The sequence below is a fragment of the Argiope bruennichi genome, chromosome 7, assembly GCF_947563725.1.
Source record: "Argiope bruennichi chromosome 7, qqArgBrue1.1, whole genome shotgun sequence".
Taxonomy (NCBI): domain Eukaryota; kingdom Metazoa; phylum Arthropoda; class Arachnida; order Araneae; family Araneidae; genus Argiope; species Argiope bruennichi.
In genome coordinates, this window is record NC_079157.1 from 81,847,021 (window position 1) to 81,872,341 (window position 25,321).

At 30.5% G+C, this 25,321-nt stretch overlaps 1 protein-coding gene across 3 annotated transcripts in view; it reads right to left on the bottom strand.

Moving 5' to 3' along the window:
• The window catches only part of LOC129976202 (latent-transforming growth factor beta-binding protein 3-like), a 64,664-nt gene that overhangs the window by 120 nt on the left and 39,223 nt on the right, over positions 1-25,321 (bottom strand). For all 3 annotated transcript variants that reach the window (XM_056089652.1, XM_056089653.1, XM_056089651.1), the window contains 7 exons: positions 24,597-24,757; positions 22,567-22,746; positions 16,996-17,133; positions 15,258-15,327; positions 11,553-11,608; positions 5,889-5,998; positions 2,880-2,943 (listed from right to left, as the gene is read on the bottom strand). In XM_056089652.1, the coding sequence (XP_055945627.1) occupies positions 2,914-2,943; positions 5,889-5,998; positions 11,553-11,608; positions 15,258-15,327; positions 16,996-17,133; positions 22,567-22,746; positions 24,597-24,757 (745 nt within the window). In that variant the 3' untranslated portion in view covers positions 2,880-2,913. The remainder of the gene's footprint in view (positions 1-2,879; positions 2,944-5,888; positions 5,999-11,552; positions 11,609-15,257; positions 15,328-16,995; positions 17,134-22,566; positions 22,747-24,596; positions 24,758-25,321) is intronic.

The following is a 25,321-nucleotide window of genomic DNA, read 5'->3' on the forward strand; positions in this document are numbered from 1 at the left end:
ATATGAAAGAGACAAATTTACACAATCATATTGAAAATATTTAACCCAAATGATTTTAGTAAAACTCAAACGAGTTTTAAAATATTTTCTAAGCTTCTGAAATTAATAATTTAACTACAAGGTGCATGGATAAATATTTCAAAAGCAATGTGAGTGAGAAATACGACCATGACATACGCAGGGAGGGGATCTATGGAGAGACGCCGTGGAGAAAGGAGAGCAAGAAATTAACACAGATTATTCTGCTATGGGTACTCAAATGGTGTATGTGCGAAAATTCGAGTCAAGTTGAAATAGAGCAATGAATTAGCATGAAATTTTGTTACAAATTGGGGAAAAACAGTTTATTACACGCATCCAACGTGTTCGCCCACAGTTGTGCAGGAATGGTAAGTGTCTGTTGCATGGCAACGCCCCCCCCCATACTGCAATCCGTGTACTTAACTTCTTAGCCAAATCACCATGTAACTGTCCTCTCACATCCAACGTACTCACCTGATGTGGCGCCTTCGGACTTCTTTTTATTCCCTAGCCTCAAGAGAATCCTGAAAGGCATACGTTTTACAATCATAACTACATCCGACGACGTAATATATCTGTGTTCACTCCATTCCAAAAAATTCGTTCGCTGACTCATTCCAACACAGCTTTATCGGCGATGTCAAAAGTGTACTGTGGTCAGTGAATGTTGCTTTAATGGAGAATAAAAATATTTTGATCCCATGATTTGTTTTATGTTCAGATTCACCGTACTTTTTAAACGCCTCTTGTATAATGTTCTTTCTTTTATGCTAATTTCTTAACGTTCCAGATTATGACACTAAATATTATTTTTGAACTAAGACAAGAGAATTAGGAAAGATGTAAAGAATATATGGAATATTTATAAATAATAAAATATAATAATTAAATACTAGTAGGTAAATATCTCATATCATTTTCAAAATATTCACGATTTTATTTTTAATTCGAAAAAAGCAAATGGAAAAAAGATATCGAATGTAAAATTATTATGAGTGTCAAAATATGCCTGTATCAAAATATGCAAATATGCCGTGTGGTTTAGTTCTCATTTCATTTTTAAAAAGCTTTTGTTTATTTAGATATGAAAAGCAATCGGAAAGCAATGGAAAAGAGATGCAGTAAGTAAAATATTCCCAGTCATCAAATCACATTGAAACAGTTATGTACGATTCTCATCTTCATTTTGAACCAAAACATTTTTGATTGATTAGATCTGAAAACGTAAATAACGATCAAACAGGTACAGAACTTAAAATATTCCGTATGTCCCATACCCATATAATGATTACCAGTTGGAGTAATTCTCGATTCATTTCCAAACCAGGAGGAGTGGTCTCAACAAAACATTCTCGCAAACTTGTCATAAACATTTGAAGAGTCAATTACTCTCTTCACTCAAATCGAGGCTGTTTTAAATTCTCAGCCTTTGTGTAAAATTAATCATGCCGATGTATCTAATTTAGATGCCTTGATTCCGTCCCATTTCTTGACTGGAGATGTCATTACTAGTATTCCTGAAAATAGTTCCATAAATAATGTTAAGCTCACTATTTTGAAGCGATGGGAGATGTTACGACAAATAAACCAAGGTTTTTGGAAGATTAGTTTGGTTTAGTTATATTAACATCCCGTTTAAAGCAACACTATAGCTATTTTGGGACGGACCTCGTCATTTTGAACCGCGGTCAGATGACGAGGACGACACCTGAGCTGGCACCCCCCTCTCCACACCGCACCAACAAGAGGACGTTTGGCCCTGACGGATTTATCGTGCAACAGATCCCCTTACACGGCGGTTCTTCGGTGAAATGGGGTCTCGAACCTGAAACCCTACGGTTCACAAGTCGAGACCTTACCACCAGGCAACCACGGCCCGGTTTTTGGAAGAGGTATTATAAGGAATATTTAAATTCTTTACAACAGAGATATAAATGGAAGGACAGAGTTCCAAATTTGTCTATAGGTGATCTTGTATTAGTTAAGGAGGATTACATGCCTCCTGGTTTTTGGCCATTGGGTCGCATTTCTGATATTCATCCTGGCAAAGATGGTAGTGTTAGAGTGGCAACAGTGAGGACTGTTAATGGTTATTTTAGAAGACCTATTGTAAAACTGTCACCTTTGCCATTGTCTCAAAAACAAATCATTCTTGACAGGGTGGGAGTATGTTGGATCTATTTGTAATTTTAATTATAATTGTCTTTATTTTAATAGTTCTGTTCTTGTATTTTTTTGTTTGTTTTCTCTGTATTTTTTTTTATTATCGTTTAAATGTATGACATTGTATCTGGCAACCAATTTAATTTTCAATTTGTATTATGTTCTTGACAACGGCTGCTATGTTGTCTTTTTATTGGCTTGAGCCACTCTCTATTGCAAGCGTTCTGTAAAACTTTTATTCTAAATGAAAATTAAACTTGTTTGTACCTTTAGAAGCTTTAAATTTGACCTGTAACGATCATTGGTTGTGAAGTAATACATGAATTTTATAAAATATAACTTTTTGTTTAGGAAGTATGCACAATATATGGGTTGTCAACTTAAGATTTTAATAACAATCACTTTAAATTGAAATTTTAAATTCTAAATATTCTTAAATGTGACCTCATGATTAATTTAAATAATTTAAGGAATTTATTTCTATGCATGTAAGTTTCTACTTGTTTACTACGAATATCTGTTCTCTACTTGAAAGAATCACTAAAACCAAATTTTTTCAAATGAATTTAAAACATCTTTCCTTTCTTCTATCTATGTTCTTTTTGAAATTCGCTCATAAGAAGTACCTCGAAAAAAAATAGATATAAATGCTAATTTCTTATTATTAGAAAATTAAAATAGTTCTTAAATCTTACCATTTATAAAATTTCTTCCCTTCATATCATACCATCAATGTAAATGGGTTTGATCCTCATTATTCTAAAAAAGAAATATTAATGTATAAGAATTTTAGAATACAACAAAAGAAATATACATTTCATCTTTATTTATCAGTAATGCAAAAACGTCTTAGAATCTTTGTGAATTAATCTTTTTAAAAAATTTGATTTACATACTGAAAAGAAATTAAATTCAGAAAATATATCTGAAAACAGTGATATCTATCAATTTCAAAGTTTTAAATATGCTCATTAATTTTCGAAGTCATAAAAAAATTGTGTTTTATTTCGTGGGGTTTCACAAGTAAATTTTTAGTCTACTCATATCTATACGAACGTAGGCAAAATAGTTCAAAATGTTCTAGAAAAAAACCGTTGTTCTATAGAAACAAATGGTGAACAACAATTTGTTTTTGATCAATAATCCAAAATTCTCTTGAAATCTTTGTGATTGAACCAATTTCTTTAAAAAAATTGATTTAAATACTAAAAAAATTTGCTCTACGTTTCTGAAAACAACGAGATTTAATAACTTCAGAGTTTTAAAATAAGAGCAATAAATTTTGAAGTCATAAAAAATTTCATTTGATTTCGAGCTATTTCACGTGCAAACATGCACATTGCACATATCTATACAGGCGGATGTAAAATAATTAAAAATATTCTGAAAGCAAATTGTTGTTGTTGAAACCAAATTTTGAACAACAATTTGTTTCAATAGAAACAAAATGTTGTTCACCAAAACTAGAAACAAGTATATATTCTACATGCAGCAGTGATATAACTGAAGGACTAGATGCCAAAATGTGATGTATTTAATGTAAAGCATATTATACAAAGTTTTATAATAAAATCCTTAAAATAATTAAAGGAGACTAACAAGTCTGGTCATAATTTAAATCACTTCCATTTATTTTATATAATATAGTTAAAAATCTATAATATTGTTTTCTTGCGTGCTAATCTCTAAGAAAGAAATATTAATATTTTTAATGGATCTGAATGACAGGCGAATCAATAAACCCCGATCAGGACGGATGAATTTGGCGACTTATGCAAGAGAAATTTATTTTCCAGAAAATACAGGAATCGTGGCAGAAACTCATTATAGATCCGAAGATCCTTCTAGGAGATTCGATGCATGAAAATCTGTCTAAAGGAGGGAAAGGCTAAAGTGGGTCAGCTTTCTAGCTGCATTCTCACCACTAATGTGCTATTACTGTTGTTTAATTAAGATTTACGCATATTGTTTTTGGGTGCGTTCCTATTGTATTTTTGCTACCTGTGCTCCATATTTTTTATCCAATAAACTGTTGTCATCCATTGTCTAGATTGTTGAACTTCTTCCAGGTATTCGAAAAATATTTCGGTAAAAATATTTTTCCCGCATTCAAAATATATTATTGGAGAGATTGTGCTGTACATACATTTTCAACATATTAAAAAAAAATTACGCGAAACACAAAGATGCAACTTATTATGGAAGGCATGAATTGCATAAAAAGGAGAAACCTTATACGAAAACATGATAGGAACAGCAATGCAAATTTGTTAGATTGCACTATTTGTTAATTCTATAGTTTGGTTTCATTAATTATCATTTTTAATTTCGAATGTTAATAAGAACAAGAAGCGGTTTATCAATGTTGGGAAGGTGAATATACAATTTGTGTGCAAAATAGTTAATAGCAACACCTGTGTCTGTGTGTGTGTGTGTTTGTTTTGATGCTCTACAAATCAGCCAATTTGACTTACAGCTATCAAATTTAAATAAATGTTCAATGGATGACGGAAATGTGTACTTAGGAACTATTTTAATATTAATTAATTAAAAATTAAACAAAATGTAGATGTTTTTCCATAATAACTCCTGAAAATATTACGACACAAAACTGATTTTTTTATCTTTTTTTTGTAATTAAATTATCGTCTTTTCAATTTTACATTTTAATGCCATGCAATGTTACTTTTTCCCCGAAACTAGACAATTTTCTTTTTTAAAAAAATATTGCCAAATTTTTAACAATAGATTTTATTGTTAAACTGAAATTCTATCCATTATCATGTTTTGTCAAATATTTAATCGTGTGATTTTCTTTCATTTTTAAAAGTTAAGTGAAAAGAATTCCGTTTGATACCATTGTAATTTATCCAAGAAACAAAAAAAAGTGAAGTTATAATATTGTATAAGTTAGAATATGGATTATTCAGAAAAAAAAAAAGTTTTTAAAAGTTCTTTAATTTCATCGGTTTTGACTCTATTAGGATGGTTCATGTATACATTAAACAAAGCAGATGTAAAGGTATTGAAATATTAGAGCTTTGGTCACGATCACAATTTAATCTTTAAAAATTATTTCTGCTGGGAGGAGAGGAATATGAATTTTACGTTATGTATGAGAAATTTAATTAAAAGTAAACACAGTCAATATTCCCTGCAAGATAGCTAGTCCCCAAACAAATTCCTAATGTTACAAAGTTTTAAATTGTAATCTTGTAACATGAATATACAAAAACAGTTCGTTTTATTTAATGTTTTAATTGCTTAATAAATGTTTATTTACTTTTTAAAACTGTTTATTCCATGTTTCTATTTCATAATAATAAATAATAGAAGAAATCTATAAATTTTAAAAGAGTTCTGTGTATGCAGGTAGAAAAACTTGATAGAAATCTGCAATTTTCATCCATCTAGATCAAAGCGTTTTTGAATCATCTTTGTCACAGACAAACAATTTCCAAAAGTGTGTTTTTTGAACTCATGGAAGTCTAAAAAGTAGAGATTCGTCAAAATCTCGAGTTCGAAAATTCTGACGATTAGTATATTTTCTGTATATTTCATATACGAGAAATAAAAAAATACAATCTTTCATGCATTTGATTTGAGTTTAAAAAGATTCGAAACAAAGACGGTAAGCCAAGAAATACATTCATATATTTTGATAAATCTTTTAAAAAAATCAAATAAAATATAATGTAACTCACTTTCGAACAACGACGATGTAGGAAGAAACAGCTTACAGCAGACACCAAAATAGTACCAACTGCAATGCCTGCAGTAATGGCCCAAATTTTGACTTCATTTTTTGGTGGTCCTAAAAATTGAAATAATTTATTTTTGTAATAGAAAAGTCCTGCAAACGATAGAAATATTATAAATTCTAATAGAATTCTTTAATACTAAATTTACTGTGCAAACTACATTTGGCACCATGTGGAGAAGTTAACTTTATAATAGCAAAGATTATTGGGTTTTCTAATCAGACCATGGGTGACATTCATAATGCATATATGGATAAGGAGCAAACGATACTATTATATAAATTAGAAAGTTTGCACTTAAAAAGTTCATTCTAATATAGATAGTTCAACCACCATCCATTAAGAGTTATTGTGGATGATTAGGAGCTTTGGTATATATATATACTAATAATACCAAATTAATTGGTACTTAATTGGTAATTGGTAATTATAATTTGGTACTAAATATAATAATTTTTATTATTTGTTATATATACTTTTAAATACTGAAAATTCCATTTATAATTTCAAAACTAAATTTTTCAACAACAAGTTTCTTTATAAAAGAATGTGAAAAACATAATAAAATATTATTAATAACATTGTAAGTAAATTTTACTGATAGTATTCGTATTTTAAATGTAGCCTGACTCCACGAGTTGGCGAGAGAACCGCTCGATATAAAATGAATACATTTTAACAGGGGACGAAATTGAATCAGAGTTTTGATTCACCGATCAAATTACAATTGGATCCTATGAAACATGATTAAATATATATAATGAAGAAGCTGAAAAAAAAACGTGTCGAATTCAAATCAATCATGTTCATACAAATTTATTTTTCTTTCCACGACTTGTTTTCCATTTTATACCTTTTCCCTCTCAGAAAATAGACTCGTCTAGCTGATGCACAAGTTCAATCGTCAATTCATCAGGCACGTAATATGCATGCAGGAGATGCTTAGAAAAGTAAGCCTACATTTGTAAAACATTGTATAACTGAATAAAATATATTTATAAAAATTTATAATTTATAATAAAAACTAAATTTTATTTAAATAAACAACCTTTTTTATTATTTTAACATCAAATTAAGTGGTTTTAATTCATTATTTACAGTCGCTCCAAGCCAAACTCGGACATCAAAGAAAAGATACTAATACAATCAAAATTTGTAAACTAAAAATGATAAGAAATTTAATTAAATGAATTTTCAATAGCATATTTATTGCAATTATAAAAGCAAATAACAAAAATTATAAATTAATTCATTTTAACCAGAAATTATGGCAAAAAGCAAAAGAAAAGAAAAAATAATGCACAAGCCAAACTCGGACAGATAAGAAAATTTTAAAAACTAGTAAATATTTCAAATGAATAATTGTTTTATATGTAGTCCTTGTTTTTATAGCCATTTTAAGACACTTAGGCATAAATTAATTTTTTCACAAAAATTAATTTCAATATTTTTTTCATTCCTGCAAAAATACTTTTTTCAATTCATCTTTACAGGAAATGGTGTGTTCCCAGACTTTTTTTCAGGTATTTCAATAAATTTTCGATGGAATTTATATCGGAGCTTTGGGATGGTGTGTCCATGACGAGAGAACAATTATATAGAAGCCAGGAACGCACTCGATAAGCATTATGTTTCGAATCATTATCTTGATGAAATCGCCAGTTGTTGGCAAGAGAAAGTTCCAGCACACATTATCGAAAAATTTTCTTTAAAATGTCGAGGTATACATTCTGATCCATTCTCCCTTCAATAAAATACAGGGTTCCTCATGCTGTAGTTGAATTCGAGCCCCTGACCAATACTAATCCACCACCATGCTTCACAGTTGCTTACAAATTTTTTTGTACGAAATTTCTCCTTCGATTTTCTCCAGACGCAAGGCTTTCCATCGGGTCCAAAAATGACGAATTTGCTCTCACCAGTAAATAAGACATTTTTCCAATAAAAAATCCTTGTTGACATGTTTCTTGCAAATTTAAGTCCTTATTTTGCGAATTTAAATCTTAGTCTGATTTCGCTTTCTTATGAAAAGCTTTTATCTCATTTTTCCCCCATTGAGATCTGCCTGATGGTGCACATTTTTATATTGTTCATGGGCTAAATTTTTTTCCTAATTAATTTTTAGCAATAATAGATGGGTATGGTACACTAAGTAATGGATTTGCTTTTACTCTTCTGATTAAATATCGATCATCTCCTTCTTTGAAAATCTTATTGTGGGCCGGCTTAGGCATATTTTCTACCTGATTATTGGTTTTAAAGCATTTTATGATTGTCATTAAATGTTTAATGACTTCTGTGGACAATCTCTGATATTTCTGGAACTTACTTTCCAATTTTCAGCATGATTAATAACCAATTTTCTTAACTCAATGCTCGTTTGGACTCTTTGCCGTGATATTTTAATTAAATTATTATTTAATTCCACAATAAATGAAAATAACACAATTGGAAAGTTCCATAACATTAATCGTAAAAGTGGAAGTAATTTTTACCCAATAAGTTGCAATTATTTTGTGCTTAATTGCGAGATGTCCAAGTTTGGCTTACGGACTCTTTTACACAAATTATAATTTTATGACTAAATTTTTAATTATAATTTATGAATTGGCGCTATTTGGCTTTGTTTTCAGTTGTACAATACATTCACTGTCAAAATACAATACATTATTCACTGTCCTGTGGTATCCGAGTTTAGCTTGTAGCGACTGTATATTATTATCTAAATTTGTTATTCATCTAAGTACAATAATTCATCTTTTTCACAGCTACTTTTTACTTAGAAGGAAAATTTTCGAAAGAAACTTGTAAAATTAAGCAGTCTATTCACAAGTAATTCGCGAAAAAATAATTCTAAATTTTACCACCTATTGCAGAAATCATTTTCTATAATAGGTGGTAGAATTTTGCGTAAGTTGTAAAACTGGCATCCTAATTTAATAAATACTTCGCCAATTGAGGGAACTGAGTTGAAAACTAAATTATATGACAAATAAATTACATGTAATAAGATTTTTGGTCAAATAAAATTACTCTGAAAGCGAACGAGCATAAGTCTTTACTTTCTAAGCAATATGCATAGTTTAAAAAATTCAAAGGCCCTCTCTAAATTATTTTTTAAAGAATTTTCTATTTGTTCACAATTTCCGTTTACATCTGCAATTTTCATGTACAGTGCCCAAAAAAATTATAAGGACACGCGAAAAATCTCCAAATCTAGAAGCCTTGTTTACAGAATCGTATGCAAATTTTTGCAGCAAAAATAGAAGTAAAACTAAAATATTTTATGCCTAAAGTAATTAAAATTTTCAATTTTAAATCTGCTAAAATTTAAATTTTGATTTTTAAACCTAAATGAAAACGGAAAAAAGTATAAGGTCATTGCTTTTTCTCCAGTAATTATTTAAAAATTTGCATATTTGAAAGCATAAAATGCAATTCCGAGTTAAAAGATTCATTTGCGAAAAGAATTTCCCACTCGTCGACTTTCAGTGTGAATTTTTAAACGATGTCCAAAGGAACTCAACTTTCTGACTCTGAAAAAGGAAAAATTGTTGCTTTTCGAGAATGTGGATTAAGTGGATGGGAAATTTCAAAAAGAATCAAGAGATCTAAAACGGTGGTTTATAACTTTCTAAAAAATCCTGGGATGTATGGTATGAAAAAGCGAACTGGGAGACCAGAAACTCTCACTCGTCGACAAAAAAGAATGATTGTAAGGAGAACTTGGGAGAAAAGAGAAACCACAAATGAAGTTAGACAAAATTTGAGCTTACCATGCTCAACAAGGACTGTTCAAAATGTTCTGAGTAAACATCCTCAAGTTTCTTATGGGAAATTAGTGTCACGCCCCCCTCTTACAAATCATCATAAGAAAAGAAGAGTTTACTTTGCCAAAAAATACATTTCTCTTGGTCAAAAGTGGGCTGATGTAATTTTTTCGGACGAAAAAAAGTTCAATCTTGATGGACCTGATGGTTTTCGTTATTTTTGGTATGATCTGCGAAAGACCAAGGAAGTGTTTTCCAGGCGTCAATATGGTGGTGGCTCGGTTATGTTATGGGGCGCTTTTGAGGCAAATGGAACCACTCCAATTGTATTTATTAACCATAAAATGAATTCGGACAGTTATGTTGATATGTTAGGAGAAAGTTTGTTACCTGAAGCGCCACTAATTACTTCAGGGGACTATATTTTTCAGCAGGATAATGCTTCGAAACACGTTTCTGCGAGTGCAAAACTCTGGTTTGAAGCTAATTCTGTAAATTTACTTGATTGGCCGGCCAGAAGTCCCGATCTTTATCCAATCGAAAACTTATGGGGACTTCTAGCCCGAGAAGTTTATAAAAACGGCACACAGTATCAATATACACAAGATCTTGTCGTCGCTATCAAAGACGTTTGGGAAAAAATATCTGTGGACATTTTAAAAGATCTTTCAGATCTATGAAATCTCGGATTATTCAAGTGATTGAAAAAAAAGGTAGTTTTCTTGATTATTGAAACATTTTTAAGTATTTTAAAACATGTCCTTATAATTTTTTTCGTATTTCCTTTAATGTTAAATTTTGTAAAATCAATATTTTGAAGCTAAATTATGTTTTTCATGTGGTATAAGTGTTATCACAAAATTATGCAGCAGAAGTAAGAAATATAAAAAGTTCATTTAGGTGAAATGGAAATAAAGCATATTTTCATGAAATTACATATTGTCCTTATACTTTTTTCGCACACTGTAAAACATGTTACGAATTTTGCAAAAAGAAAGTATTTTGGTGTCTTGGCGAAGTTTCTTGCGCCATATTTGGCGTTTCGAGATTTCTACTTTTTTCTGGAAAATATCGTGAGTTTTCCCGAGAGTATCTAAATGCCTTGTAGGAGATCGCCAATTAGAGAGTTGCTGTTGTATTTTCATTGAATAAATGTGGAGCATGATTATCATTTGACCTTGAGGAAATTGCTGAAGGTGGCCGAAAACCTCAGTTAATTTACCGTATATAGCTTCATGAGTTTTCTCGTGCTTTATTGACCTAATATATTGCTGTTGTATTCTATTGGTGACTGGATTGTCTCTGCTTTATTAAATGTTAATGTAAATAATTACTGTAAATTAGTGCCCGTTTATATTATCTTAATTAAAATTCATTAAATCTACGAACTCATTCGAAACGTAACATTATCTTTAATTCTGTAAATTCCAAATACTTTCACTCGAGAACTTTCCTCAAGAAAGGAAAACAGACTTTACTAAAAAAATTTTGTTTACAAAAATCATTTAAAGTAAACTCAGTGATTAAATTGGTTTAATTTGTAGAAATTAACATCATTGTAAAATATATTAGGTACTGAAATTAACAAAAAAAAATTAAATTGTAAAAGTTTAGTATTTGGTCCCAAAAGGATAAGTTTCATAACCTTAAAACTTATTAATATACTTCTGATTACCTTCTCATTACATAATTAAATATAATTAATAACTCAATATATATATATTACTAATTACATAATTAGCAACTCAAATTCATTCTAAATGATACTAAATTATTTTATGTCGTAATAGCATTTTAAGCAATTTTTTGTTAGTTCATGCTGATAAAATATACTTACTGACATCGATTTCCTTTGTCTCATTGCAAAAACGACCAGAATATTTTCCTTCACAACTATTAAAAAAATTAAAATAATATTTTACCTAAAATCGAACAATAAATATAACCCAGTATGAACATTAAACAAAATCAAATCCAGTATAGCACAGAAAATAATCGAAAAAAATTCTAGCATCACTGGTTTTAATATAAAATTCGGAAACAAGATACTGCTCCGTCGTCAAATTGACTACTCTTTTTCAAATCGTAATAAGTCATCGTAAGTGGACTTTCTTTTTTGTCAAAAGGAAAGAAATACAGAGTGATTATATAAAAAAAAATGATCCCCATACATGAGACCGTAACTATCATACCGTTCACAGGAACAGAATAAAACTGGTTTCAAGGTATGCATTCAAGAATCATATTAAAAACTATAGCTCTCCTCTAACAGTTTCGGTTATAGATACAAATTTTCAAACGGCAACACCAATTTTTTAAAATCGGAATGTGTTTTCCATAGCAAAAAACAATAAACAGCATTGGAATGGTACATGCAACACTAAAATCATCAGCACTAGACAGACTAAGAAGAAAAAGATAGAACCAATAACAGCAAAGAAACAATAGAAAAGGTAATTTTATTGTGTCTCAAATTTTCTACTTGACCTCCTTCAATCACGATGATACTTTTTATGCAGCAGATGGTGCCTAGAACCAATGAACGCGCCATGCCGAAAAGAATCTGTTGAACTAAACGTCTCTGTTAGGTACACCTCAATTGTTTTCTCTTTTCTTCTTTGTCTGTCTAGCACTGGTGATTTTCGTACTACAGGTACTATTCCAACCTATTTATTGTTTTTTACCATGGAAAACACATTCCAATAAAAATAATTTGGTGTTGTTATTTGAAAATTTTGTCCCTGTAACGGTAACTGTTTTTTTTTATATATGATTCTTGAGCGCATACCTCAAAATATCTTGAAACAAAATTTTATTCCGTTCCTATGAACGTTATGATAGTTACTGTCTCCTATGTCGAAATAGTTTTTTTTTTCATAATCATCCTGTATTTATTAAAGCTACTTTCCATCAGAAGTCACAACATTTTATACCCATCAAGAAAAAGAATCGAATTCTATTATGAACCAAATATGTTTTTTTTTTTCTTTTTTGAAGCTATTCGGTCGTGAAAGCAATTTTGGATTTCCGACTAAGAACTGAACCATTCTTTTAAAAGGGCATTCTGTTTTAATTGAAACAATTGCGTGGGTGAGAGTCCGTCTAACAGCCAACAAAAATGACTTAAATTAATTGAATTTAAATTAAATCACAAAACTGTCCAGAAATTCTCGGAATGATATTTAAAATACCAGCGTTCCTCAACCTACGGTACCTTAGTGGTATACGTACCTCTAAGGGATGCAAAATCGCCTGTAATAAAAAGATGCAATGGTGGACAATGACTGTTTGTTTCAGTATCGTAAGGCTTCCACTTTTCGACGATTTTACCTTGCTAAGAGATGAGATGGGGAAAGATGAGCGCCTTTCCGGAATTCGTTATTCTTTGACTTTGATTTCTGTCCCATTAGATATTTTTTCATAGTTTTCTTCCTTCGCGTGTATGTAAGAATCGTGTCATTTTGACCAACTATTTTAACTCAAACTTATGCATTTATTGCTTAAATGGCTAATTCAAACGCCAAAAGGAACTTCTAGAAATGGTACTAAGAACATTTTTTTCATAAAATATTAAATGAGACCGAGATTATCTATTGTTGTTAATCATAAAATATTATCAAAATATTCAGTAACAAATAAAAAAAAGACGTTTTTAACATTAAAAAAAATTGTTATTATTTTGTAAAAGAGTAAAAATTATTTATCATAAATTAAAATGTAGCGTCGAAGGCATTCAATCAAATGTTATGATGTAATTGTCAAGAATTCAGTTAACCACGTGATCTTCCTGTTCAGCACATTTTTTTTCCAGTAGAAACGAACTTGACTTCTGTACTAGGGTGACTTGACTTCTGTACTCTCCCTCTCCCCCTCTCTCCCTCTCCCTCTCTCTCTCCCTCTCCCTCTCTCTCTCCCTCTCCCTCTCTCTCTCCCTCTCCCCCCCCCTCTCCCCCCTCCCTCTCTCCCTCTCTCTCCCCCCTCTCTCCCCCCCCTCTCCCCCTCTCTCTCTCTCCCCCTCTCTCTCTCTCGAGAAGTTTTATGTGTAGTTCTCTAGGTCTACTACACTATGGCGTCATGTGCCTTTTGTTGTTGATGTTACCAATAAACCACATAAAAGACAATATGTGTCTTCAAGTCATTTCACCCAGACCACCATCTTCACTATCGAATAAATTATTGTGTAATCAAGAAAAGCAACAGTAATTTATTTACAATAATAAAAGGATTGTATATATTGATACAAAATTAGTTTTTATGTTAAAAACATTCTACATGAACATATTTAAATTCAGAATCATACTAAATAAATAGCATCAAATAAAACAATGCAGAATGAGACGGGATGTAGATTATACTGGATGCAATAGTATCTTTCAGGATTTGTTTGGAAACTTTCTCTCAAAAACTGATTGTTGTTGGAGTCAGGCAACCTTTAATGATGTATCTAGGGACCATAAGCTTCCATATCAAGTAAAACCAGCGGAAGTTGTCCCCACAGAAACTTTCTTTCTCTGGAATAATAAAAGTATTATTCCAGAGAATGCCTTGAAAGACATTGGCGTACAACAGTCACGAAATATTAACATTTGGCTAGAATGAGCTGTTTTACTAAATCTATCGTGCCATCTTTGGCAAAGTTTTTTGGTGATTAATCCTTTGCCTGCGGGTAATAGTATCCAAAAATCGAATTCGGGTTTCAGACGCGTTCTTCCTAACCAATTGAAATAAAAATTTGACATAGAGCTACACTTGTAATCACAAAATCACGTACGAAATTCGATAGATTTAAATCGTTGAGTTTTTGAATTATCGCGTTTATGTGTTCCTGAAAGTTCAGACCGACAAACAATAAAATCCTTAATGGATTTTGCCCAAAATTCGGTTGGCATCTAAGCTAATGATGTTAAATCTGTGCACAGAATTTTATTTATCTAGTTCTCCTCGTTTTTTCAGCCTTCCTGTGAACGGAGTTTGCTCAGAATTTGAAAGAAATCTGAAACTTCGGTTTCAAGCCTGTTTACCAAATTTTATCCATCTAGTTGAAAGCATTTTTGAGTTATCTTTGCCACAAATAAGCAGACAGAAGGACATTTTCTAAAAATGTGTTTTCCGAACTCAGAGAGTAAAAGTGGACATTCGTCACAATCTCGAGTTCGAATTTTGTGCGATTACAATATTTTCTCTATACTACGTATATGAGGAACTAAAAATAACGAAATCAATATAATGGTGGCAACTTTAGAATTTTATCAACTTTTATTCCTATAGAGAATGTATAATGAAATAACGTCTTTGTCATTCTGTAGAAAATAGGGGTAGGAGACATGAATGATACCATTGATAATATGCCTAAAAGTCATAAACATGGATATAAAATAAAAATTACTTAATTGGAAAAGTGATTGCAGCTGGGGAACTGTTCTTTGTCTTTCCTAATTATTTTAAATATATAGCTTTTACTTAACTTAGGGAAAAGTATAGCTACAAATACTCTTAATGCGAGAAAAAAAACTTTCGCATTATATAAAAAAGCAGAACTGACTTGCAGAAAAATCCATTCTTCACCGTCACGACGCAACTGCCATGTAAGCATGGATTAGGTCTGCAAATTTCTAGAAGACAATGCAATATTAACAATTACTTGATTTTGACAAACATAAAAAATAAGAAAGAAACAGGAGAGAATTTATATATTCATTATAAAATACTAACACTAAATAAAACATTAAATGCATTACAAAAACATACGTTTAAATATCCAGCAAGACGGCTCCTCAAAACTCTCTCGCATATTTGATATATTTAAGCGTCATTGCGTTTTTAAGTTACCGCGTTTCCACGTTCTTGAAAGTACAGATCACTAGACAGTCAATCCGTAGTTGGATATGGCTTAAAATTCGACAGGTATCTGCACTATAGATGTTAAATATATGCACCGAATTTCATCTATCTAGCTCTCATCATTTTGGAATTATTCGAACAGCCGGACAGACAGACTTCCTTTGAACAGATTTTACTCAAAATTTGTTAGAAAACTACAAATTTGGCGCAAAGTCCATATACCAAATTTCAGCCGTCTAGCTCAAAAAGTTTTTAAGTCACCTTCGTTACAAAAAGAGCAAAAAGAGAGACGGACATTTTCCAAAAATGTGACTTTCGAATTCAGGAAAGATTAAAACATGATTCGTCCAAAATCACGTGTTCGAATTGTTTGACGATTATAATACTTTCTCTATACTGCGCATACGAGAAAGTCAAAATTGTTTATTATTTTTACATATTACGGAACAATGAAGTTAAAGTCCTAAAAGAAATTTTTCAGTCATAACAACTGAAATTTAAAAAATGAATAATTAGCGCATTTAAATTTTGAAATCGAATATACTGTTACGCATTCTTTTCTTTGAAAGAACACTCATTTTTTGAGTGTAAACACTTAAAAACACAACATAGAAACGCAGTTAAGTTTTGATTGACAAAGAATCAAGTTGTTTCATTTCTATAAATTCATTGTGTTTTACTTGCATTGATTTATCGATTATTAGCCCCATTTGGCTACCAGTTGGACCCCTGTGTTAAATAGTCACTAAAATTTTCAATTTAACTTGGTATTTATGGCGAATTCAGAAAAATGTTTGTAAGCTTCAAACTTTGATGTTCATATAACTCATAATGTTTTTAGAAACTTTACACTGTTCTGTTTAATACATTACGCATTTTCTTACTTTTTTTCATGCAAGAATAACGTGCTCGCGCAGATTAAATTTTATAATTCTGTGTGAAATATATCGTTTAAGTGCTTAAAAATATTTTCAGAAAGTAATTAAAAATTACATTATACTACTAAATAATAATATATATCATTAAAAAAAAAATTTTTTTAAATTTTAAGATGATGTAAGAAACATTTTTATACTGTAATAATCTTGGAAGTTGTCGTGGAAAAAAGTCAAAATTTGTTTAGTTTATAGTTAAAATCATAATCAAAATTTCAAAAAAAAAGCTCCAAAGTGGATATTTCCCTATTCCAAAGTAATCATGTGCTAAGGTTTGCAGCTCTAGGTCAAACGATTTGGTCTGTAGAGCGCCAACTTATGCACAAACATTCATCTTTATTATAAGAACAGATAGAGATTTACTCGCCAATTTTCGAATAATTACTCGCCAAAATCGCCTTTTCTTATCTTAGGCATTTTGGTACAAGTATTATAAAGTATAAAGAAAATATTCTTGATGTAATTCAAAAATCATTATGAAAAGCAAACCAAGATTATTTTTACCTTTACACCCGTAAACTTTGGGAGATTTGCCTTCCACCAAACGATGTCCATCTTCACAAATGCATTTGTAACTTCCATATAAGTTCATACATTGCGTCGTGTTGGGGCAAATTTCAGGATCCATGCATTCATTTATATCTAATAAAAAAATTAATTTGATTTAGGTAAATTTCAAAACGTTCTAAGTTTTAAATAATCTTGAAGTCGACTTCAATGAAACCAGATTGATTTCAAAAGTACACTCTTGATAATACACTCCCGAGAATCCGGCCTAATGTGGCGGAAAGGCAGACCGGATAACAATAAAACCGGATAGGCCGGAGTTCTATCAACTCCTCTCTTTGTCCACCAATACCAAAAGACAAAGTTTTTATATCAAATGCATTACGTAATATGCATTTTCTCACTTCTTATTGAGTATTAATTCCTCCTTTTATCTCAAGCCACGTAGAATGTGAACACGGCCACGGGTCAGAGAATCAATCATAAAAGCAACTACCGATAACGTCTCGAATTAAAACAGAAGACTCTGTACTGGTACTTTATATATGTTTATGTGCGGTACTGCATGTTTCAAGAATTTATCTGAGAAAAAGTAAATTAGATATAAATTTTTCATATTTTGACATAAATTCTGTAATGTTTAACTTCAAGGCAGGAAAGATAAACAAAATATCAAATTGTAGGCCTAACTCTTAATTGACTCAAACTAATTTTATTTTTCACTAATAAATGATTTCACAGATATGAAAAAGTAACCCTAAGATAAGAGTTAAAACTTAGAGTTTTAAATTTTTATTAAGTCCTTAATGTATGATTGTTTCTGCAACGCCTTGCCTTCCTTATTTAATTACGATAAAAAAAAGTAGGCCGGATAGTCGCGAACCGGATACTTGAGAGTGTAATATAGATCGAAAAATCGGAATGACAAAAATCCACAATTAAAAATATCTAGTCTGTATATAAAAATTATTCCTGAAATAAAAAGCTTTAAAAACTCGCTTTTTCTGTTAAATATTGGCGACAGATTATTATATTCCTTTTTTTATAAATCATTGGTGGCATCAGTTCAGTAACTGCCAGTAAATTTTAAAAAAAAGAAGTTTCCTTTCAACAAATTAATTCAACAATAATGTCTAAATTAGTTCGTCTTAAATGAGAGGTTCCACAAAATTAGATCTCCCTGAAATATCAAAAGGCAAGAAAGTTGTTCACTCTTGAAGAAATCCCCCCTCTAAAAGATACTCTGATTGAAAAACCAAAAAGGGATAAATAATTCATTTCTTTTGAGAATACATTAGAAGAAAATTTATCTTTGGTTTGTTAAAAGACTTAGCAAAAACATTTGGTCCAACAAACATTTCTGAAAAAAGAAAATCAGGCATTATTCATCCTCAAAAGATAATCTATCTTTATTATAATCTATCTAATCTATCATGTCTTTATTCAAACATCTGAATTGACATCACATGAATATCTTCTTAGAAAGGAAAACTGATCAATTTCGAAAGTTTCCAAAAAGCTGTCATTTGTTTTCCTAAGAGACTTTCATCAAGGTTTTTCAAGAAGACATTACTAGAAATGAAAACAAACCAATGCATGCCAAGAAAATATTTAACAAGCTTGTTGGTCTTTCAGTAAGGGAAACGATTTATGTCTTTGAAAGGCTAAGAAACAGATTTTTGCTCCAAGGAAATTATTCATTGTTTTTCTAGAACACTATCTTTCTTATAATAGCCTTCATGTAGCATCAAAAAGAGTTTTATTCCAACTTAATACAATTTATAAGATATCCCAAAATAAACTAGGAAGAATGGTCTCCCCAAACTTTCTCGGATACTCTGTAAGGGAGAATGGTCTCCCCAAACTTTCTCGGATACTCTGTAAGGGAGAATGGTTTCCCCAAACTTTCTCGGATACTCTGTAAGGGAGAATGGTCTCCCCAAACTTTCTCGGATACTCTGTAAGGAAGAATGGTCTCTCTAAACTTTCTCGGATACTCTGTAAGGGAGAATGGTCTCCCCAAACTTTCTAGGATACTCTGTAATAAACTTGTCATGCCAGAGAACACCTTACATGGCAGTGGAGTACGATAGTTACGAAATATTAATTTTGGTCATGAATTTAGCATTTTAACTGAATCTATCATATCCTTGGTGAGTTATTTGGCGATTAATTCCTCGTATGAGTAAATAATACCAAAAATCCAATTAGTGTTTTAGACACGTTTTTGTCAACCGATTAGAACAAAAATTTGACATAAAACTGCACTTGTAGGCATAAATTATCAAATCTGATATATTTCAATCATTGATTATCAAATCTGATATATTTCAATCATTGATTTTATTGAATAATATAGTTTACTGATTTCTGAAAGTACAGATTGACGGACAGTCAATCCTACTGTTTCTATATTTCATATACGAGAAAATAAAAAAGCCTTACAAGTGAAAAAATTTTTTGTGTTTCATTTTAAGTCATGATAGAAAAGAAATATATCTCATCTTAATAAAGCTTCATAAGGTAAAAATATTATAATATTATCATAAAACAAAAAATTACGTTATATCATAATTTTTTTTTAATTTTACAATATATTTTTAATATTCAGGAAGATTAATGGAAATTCTTCAATTTTGGCGATTGTAATTTTTTCTCTTTGCTTTCTTCGTGCAATGATGAGGAAATAAAAATACAACATAAATTGGTGTTTTAGAATTATCACATCGTAATACTAAATATTTTTAATATAGAGGGTGTTTATAAAGTCCCGGACCCATTTTGATGTTTAATAACTCATAAAATAATAAAGATATAAACACACTTATGACATTTATTGATGGAATAACTCATATATTTTCCTTTTCAGGTTTGAATATTTTTACTTTTGTAAATATCGTCTGCGCGTGTGGTTAATTTCAGATAATTTCATTTTCCAGTCTAAATATCTGTACTTTTCTAAATATTGTCTGCTTATTAATTGCATTTTTCTCTCTTTTGTTTTTGTCAACTATTGCAATGTTATGTTTACTTTTGATGTGTTTGTTCTATGTAGTACTTTAGTATGTGATGTTTTATTCGAGCGGATATTAAGGAGAATGCATACACCACAAGAGAAAGCACAGATTTTATGGTGGTTCATAGAAATGAAATCGATAGTGCAAGCACAGAGAAATTTCTGAAGAATTTACCAAAAAGATCCTCCATCCAAAAACAGCACCTTACGGTGGAAAAAGAATTTTCTAGAAATTGGAAGTATCGAAGATAAGAAACGTTCCAGACGTCCTTGCACAAGTGATTTTGATGTTGAGCGTGTCAGAGAGACATTTTTACACAATCCTAGAATATCTGTGAGATCAGTGGCAACAGAATTGGAAATGCCAATTTCGACGGTGTACAAGGTTATTAAGAAAAAATTAAGACTGCTTGCATACAAAGTTCAAATTGTTCAAGTTTTGGAACCGAACGATAGGCCTAGGAGGATGGCCTTTGCAACAGATATGCTAAGGAGGATAGAAGATGCTGCTGATTTTCTGAAGAGCATAATGTTCTCCGATGAAGCATCCTTTCATGTTTCTGGCATTGTTAATCGCCATAAAGTGCGCAAATGGCTCTGTGGATGCCGACATGCTTGTCGCTACCTGGCGTGAAATTGACTATCGACTTGCTATTCTCCGTGCGACGAAGGGGGCACACGTGGAAGTGCATTGACAAGGGCCATGAAACTTTTTGAGTCTATTTAACCATTTATGTTATTAATTTAAATCTATCTTTATTATTTTATGAGTTATTAAACATCAAAATGGGTCCGGGACTTTATAAACACCCTGTATTATGATTTATTAAATATCATAAGAAAAAAATATCACATCACAAGTTTTATTTATCATGACACTTTAAATCGAAGCTCATAAAAAAATTGTATTACATTAATATAAAATAGCATTAGACAACCCAACTGCATCATAAAGGAAAAGATCGTTAGAATAAAGCTGTCTATAAGTCAAAAATGAAAACTATCTACAGCAGGGATTTTTGATATTCACCATTGTCAACCTATTTCCATAAAAAAAAAATGTGCTTAAGACACTGGAATTTATAAATAATTTTTTAAAATGAAATATTAATAAATAATGATTGAAAATAACCGATTGAAAAGATTATTTCAAATTTTAATATCCTATTAATAGATAAAATGGCTTTTTTCGTTGATAAATTTTGCAATTCCTATTTTTTTTTTATACATAAGCCGTGGTAACATCACCCTTCATGGTTTAACAAGCCCTTCTAAAAAGGATTAGTTAGTCAAACTAAATATTTTTTAATTAATATACACCATTTTAAATTAACACCTTGACCTACGAATTTACATATCTTCCTAGTTTAGTTTACTTTAGTTATAAGGCAACACTAGGGCTATTTTGGTACGGTCCTTGCAATTTTAACCGCGGTCAGATGACGAGGATGGCACCTGAAATGGCACCTCCTCCATATCTCCAGACTTCCACACCGTACCAGCAAAAGGACTATTTATCTTCCTAATTAAATAACAGAACCCATTTGATACATTTATTATCAATTTAATTCTAACAAAATGATTAAATAATGATAAATTAATTAATAAATGATTGATAAATTAATTAATAAATGATTGATAAATTAATTAATGATAAATTAAAATGATTAATTAATAAATGATTTTGACTGTCTCGTATACATAGTAAATAGAAAGTGTCATAATCGTCAAAAAATTCAAATTCGAGATTTTGACGAATCCCCACGTTTCAAACCGCCCTAAGTTCGAAAAACACATTCTTTGGAAATATCCATCTATCTGTCTGTGACAAAGATAATAAGACAAAGTTTTGAGCTAGACTGTTGAAATTTGGTATACTGCTTTTATATCAAATTTGTGAATTTCTAACTAATTTTGAGCAAAATTCGTTAAAAAGAGTTCAGTCTATCCGCCTGTTCGAATACATTTAACAAGATAATTACAAAATGAAGAGATCTAGATATATAGAATTCGATACACAGAATGAAAATCTGTAGTCTAGACACCAGTCTAGACGCCAACTCCAAAAACATATTGAACGTCTGCTGTTCTGCACTTTTAGAAACATTTAAACTTGAAAACTCAAAAGATGGAATGACTTAAATTTTTAAATTTACTATGTGAGTTTGTGACTGTAAGTGCAGTTTCTCGTCAAATTTTTGTTTCAGTCCGTCGGAAAAAAGGATTAAAAAAATAAAAATTCGATTTTTGGATACTATTAACCGCATCCCAAGAATTTATCGACAAAAACCTCTCCAAAGATTATAAGATAGATTCAATAAAAATACTAGGTTCATGCCAAAGGTTAATATTTCGTAATTATCATACGTCAATACTACTCAAGGCATTCTCTGGGATACACTTTTATTACGCGAGGAGGTTTTGGGGACACCAGTGGTGGAATTTTATATTAATAACTTTCATTCAATTGGCGATTTAATATTAAAAATTCAATAATTAGATGGGCGAGTCATTCGTCCTTGTGTGTGAAACATTTAAATATCTAAACTTACCTTCACAAAGTTCAATTGTGATATTATAGGCAGGTCTCATAGTGGTTCTTACATGAAAGCCTTTCTTACACCTGCATTGGTACCCCAACCGAGGTGGTTCCACGATGTGACATTCTGTCTCTTCACCACAAAACGTTGACTTTATATCTTCGTCGCAAGGATTTGTTTCATGAAATATATCTTAAATAATAAAAAAAAAGAATCTTAATGATATATTTCCATTAATGTACAGAAAATAGAAAATAATCTTTTATCAAAAATATGAATGTCAAAGCACTTGCACAGATGCCCTAAAAAAATAGGTATTTTAAATGGTATTGTATATAATGCTTACAACTGGCCAGCCATTTATGAAACGAATCATATTTCACATATTTTCTAGGCATTCTATCGAATGACAAATGGAAAACCGGGAAAGTATGAAAAAAATATTATTGAAGGTAAAATAAGTTCTAAAATCAGTCTGGAAATACAAGCCAAAAAATGAAAATGAATCCAGAAAAAAAAATCCCACTGCTTCTTTGGGAACCATTGTGTGAGTTCCTATTTTTGACGTCACCCTGGGGCGAGGTGAGTCGCGCAATATATTGGCAGTTGTAATGAGCATGACAGAAGAGGTTTTCCACCGACCTGGAACTTCTGAATGAATTTTAAAGTAAGTATATGAGATAATAATTCACTTTATTCCCTAAAAACATGTTTAGAATTGAAGATATTCCTTGTCACGAAATTCTTCTCCGGTCAATTGCAATTAATCCATTGGAAGAGGCCATTGATTCATCAATGTTCGTCAAACTGCCAAATTAAAAATGTCTTGGGGTGAAAAATGTAATTTAAAATGTCGTTCAAGCCTACAATGTTGCAACAAGTAGGCTGGTTTTAATATCTTATATTTCTATAAATTTTTTTTCTCTTAATAAGAAAGATATAAGTTTTGTTTTGTACAACTTTTTCTTTATGCATTTTGAATATTTTTTTTTATGGCACTCCCGACATTTTTTAATAATAACATTTGTATTTTTGAGGAAGGAAAATTTCTAACATTTGATAGTCTTATCAAGACCCTTTTTCATACTTTGTCTAAATAGTATTTGTCATTCTGTAGAATGCTCAGGGAAAATATGTAATAATTCTCATATTTCATACGTTACCTAAAAACGTCCAGCATTATATACAATGCCGGCGTTTCATACTTCTCAGGTAACATATATAATTTTTTGTGAATGATTAGTAATTTTCCTTCTTATGATAATAATAATGCTTAGTTTCCTTATACTACTATTTCCAACGCATAATATACTTATAGTTCTTACAGTTTTCTGTAGGCATACTGTTGTGTATTAATGTACATAAAAGAATAAAACAGTGTTTATCAAAAATAAGGATGTCAAAACAAAATAGTAATTTGGTGAAGCACTTACAGAAATACTCTAAAGAAATGAGAATTTTAATTTCATCTATAATATATGATTTTTTTTGTGAATGTTTAATAATTTTTCTTCTTATTATAATGATGAGGTTTTATTTCCTTATAATGTTCATGCTTTTAGTATCTTAATACTCCGTTTTTTTTATTTAAAAAATTATTTTATACTTTTCAATACACTTATGAAAGACTGCTTAATTTTTTTCAATTATTTTCTAATTTATAGACTTTTATAAATCTCAAAATTCATTATGATTACTATCGGGAAATTCTGTAACTGTTACGTCTAACACTCACTTCCAAATGGTGAGATTGAAGTTTAATTAATCTAATGGCTGGTAATTATGTTCTGAAAAATTTAAAATATTGAATTAACTTCGAGAACCGACAACTATACAAAATATAGACACTTTAGCTCATTAAATTGAAGTGAAGAATCAATTACAAAATTCGAATATTAGAAAAAGAAATACTGAAAGTATTACATTAGAAACTAAAGTTAAATAAAAAAAAGTGAGAAAAAAAGTAATTCAAAGCATATTCAATAAAGGAAGGGAAATTCATACAGTTATCTGTCTTGAAACTTAAAAGTATGTTGCAGTACCTTCGCTTATCTTTTCTATAACGAAATTTGGTGGTAGCAAACAGTGTATTCCATCTTGCAATGGTAAGCAAACTGATGGAGTTGATATCAAATTTATTTTCTCCTGTGGATCCCAGTCTAATTTTATTTCGAATGAACATTTCCAATATTCCTGTTCATTACTGTAAGAGAGAATAAGAAAATTATTTTGGATCTGATGAATGTTAATAAATGTTACTCAAATATCTATAACTCTCTCCATCTCTTGACTTTTTATGACTTCCATGACAAAACATAGAAATTTCTAAAAGGATATGGGATCTTCGCTTCTAATCAAAGTATCGCCGAAATTCTCAAGGCACAAAATTACTAATTCTTAACATTATTTCGAATTAATGTATTTAAGTAAATTTAAATTAAAAAAATTAATTCATTGCCGAGTGACAACTTAACTCAGAAATTTTCTAATATCACTGGTGTAATTGTGTATGAAATTGTGAAACATGAATTACGACCTGACAGATCATTAATATTTAATATGGAAACACGAGTTTACTCGTGATCGATAAATGGCATTTGAGCATGAAATTACGAGTTAATTAATGAGCAGTTAACAACGCATCAAGAAGATGTTGCTGTTTCATTTGGAAAATCGCTAATGTATAAAATATCTAGTTAAGCTGCTAATTACCCAATTTATTGAAAATAATGAATTAACGAATTAATTGAATGAGTGAATTAATTAA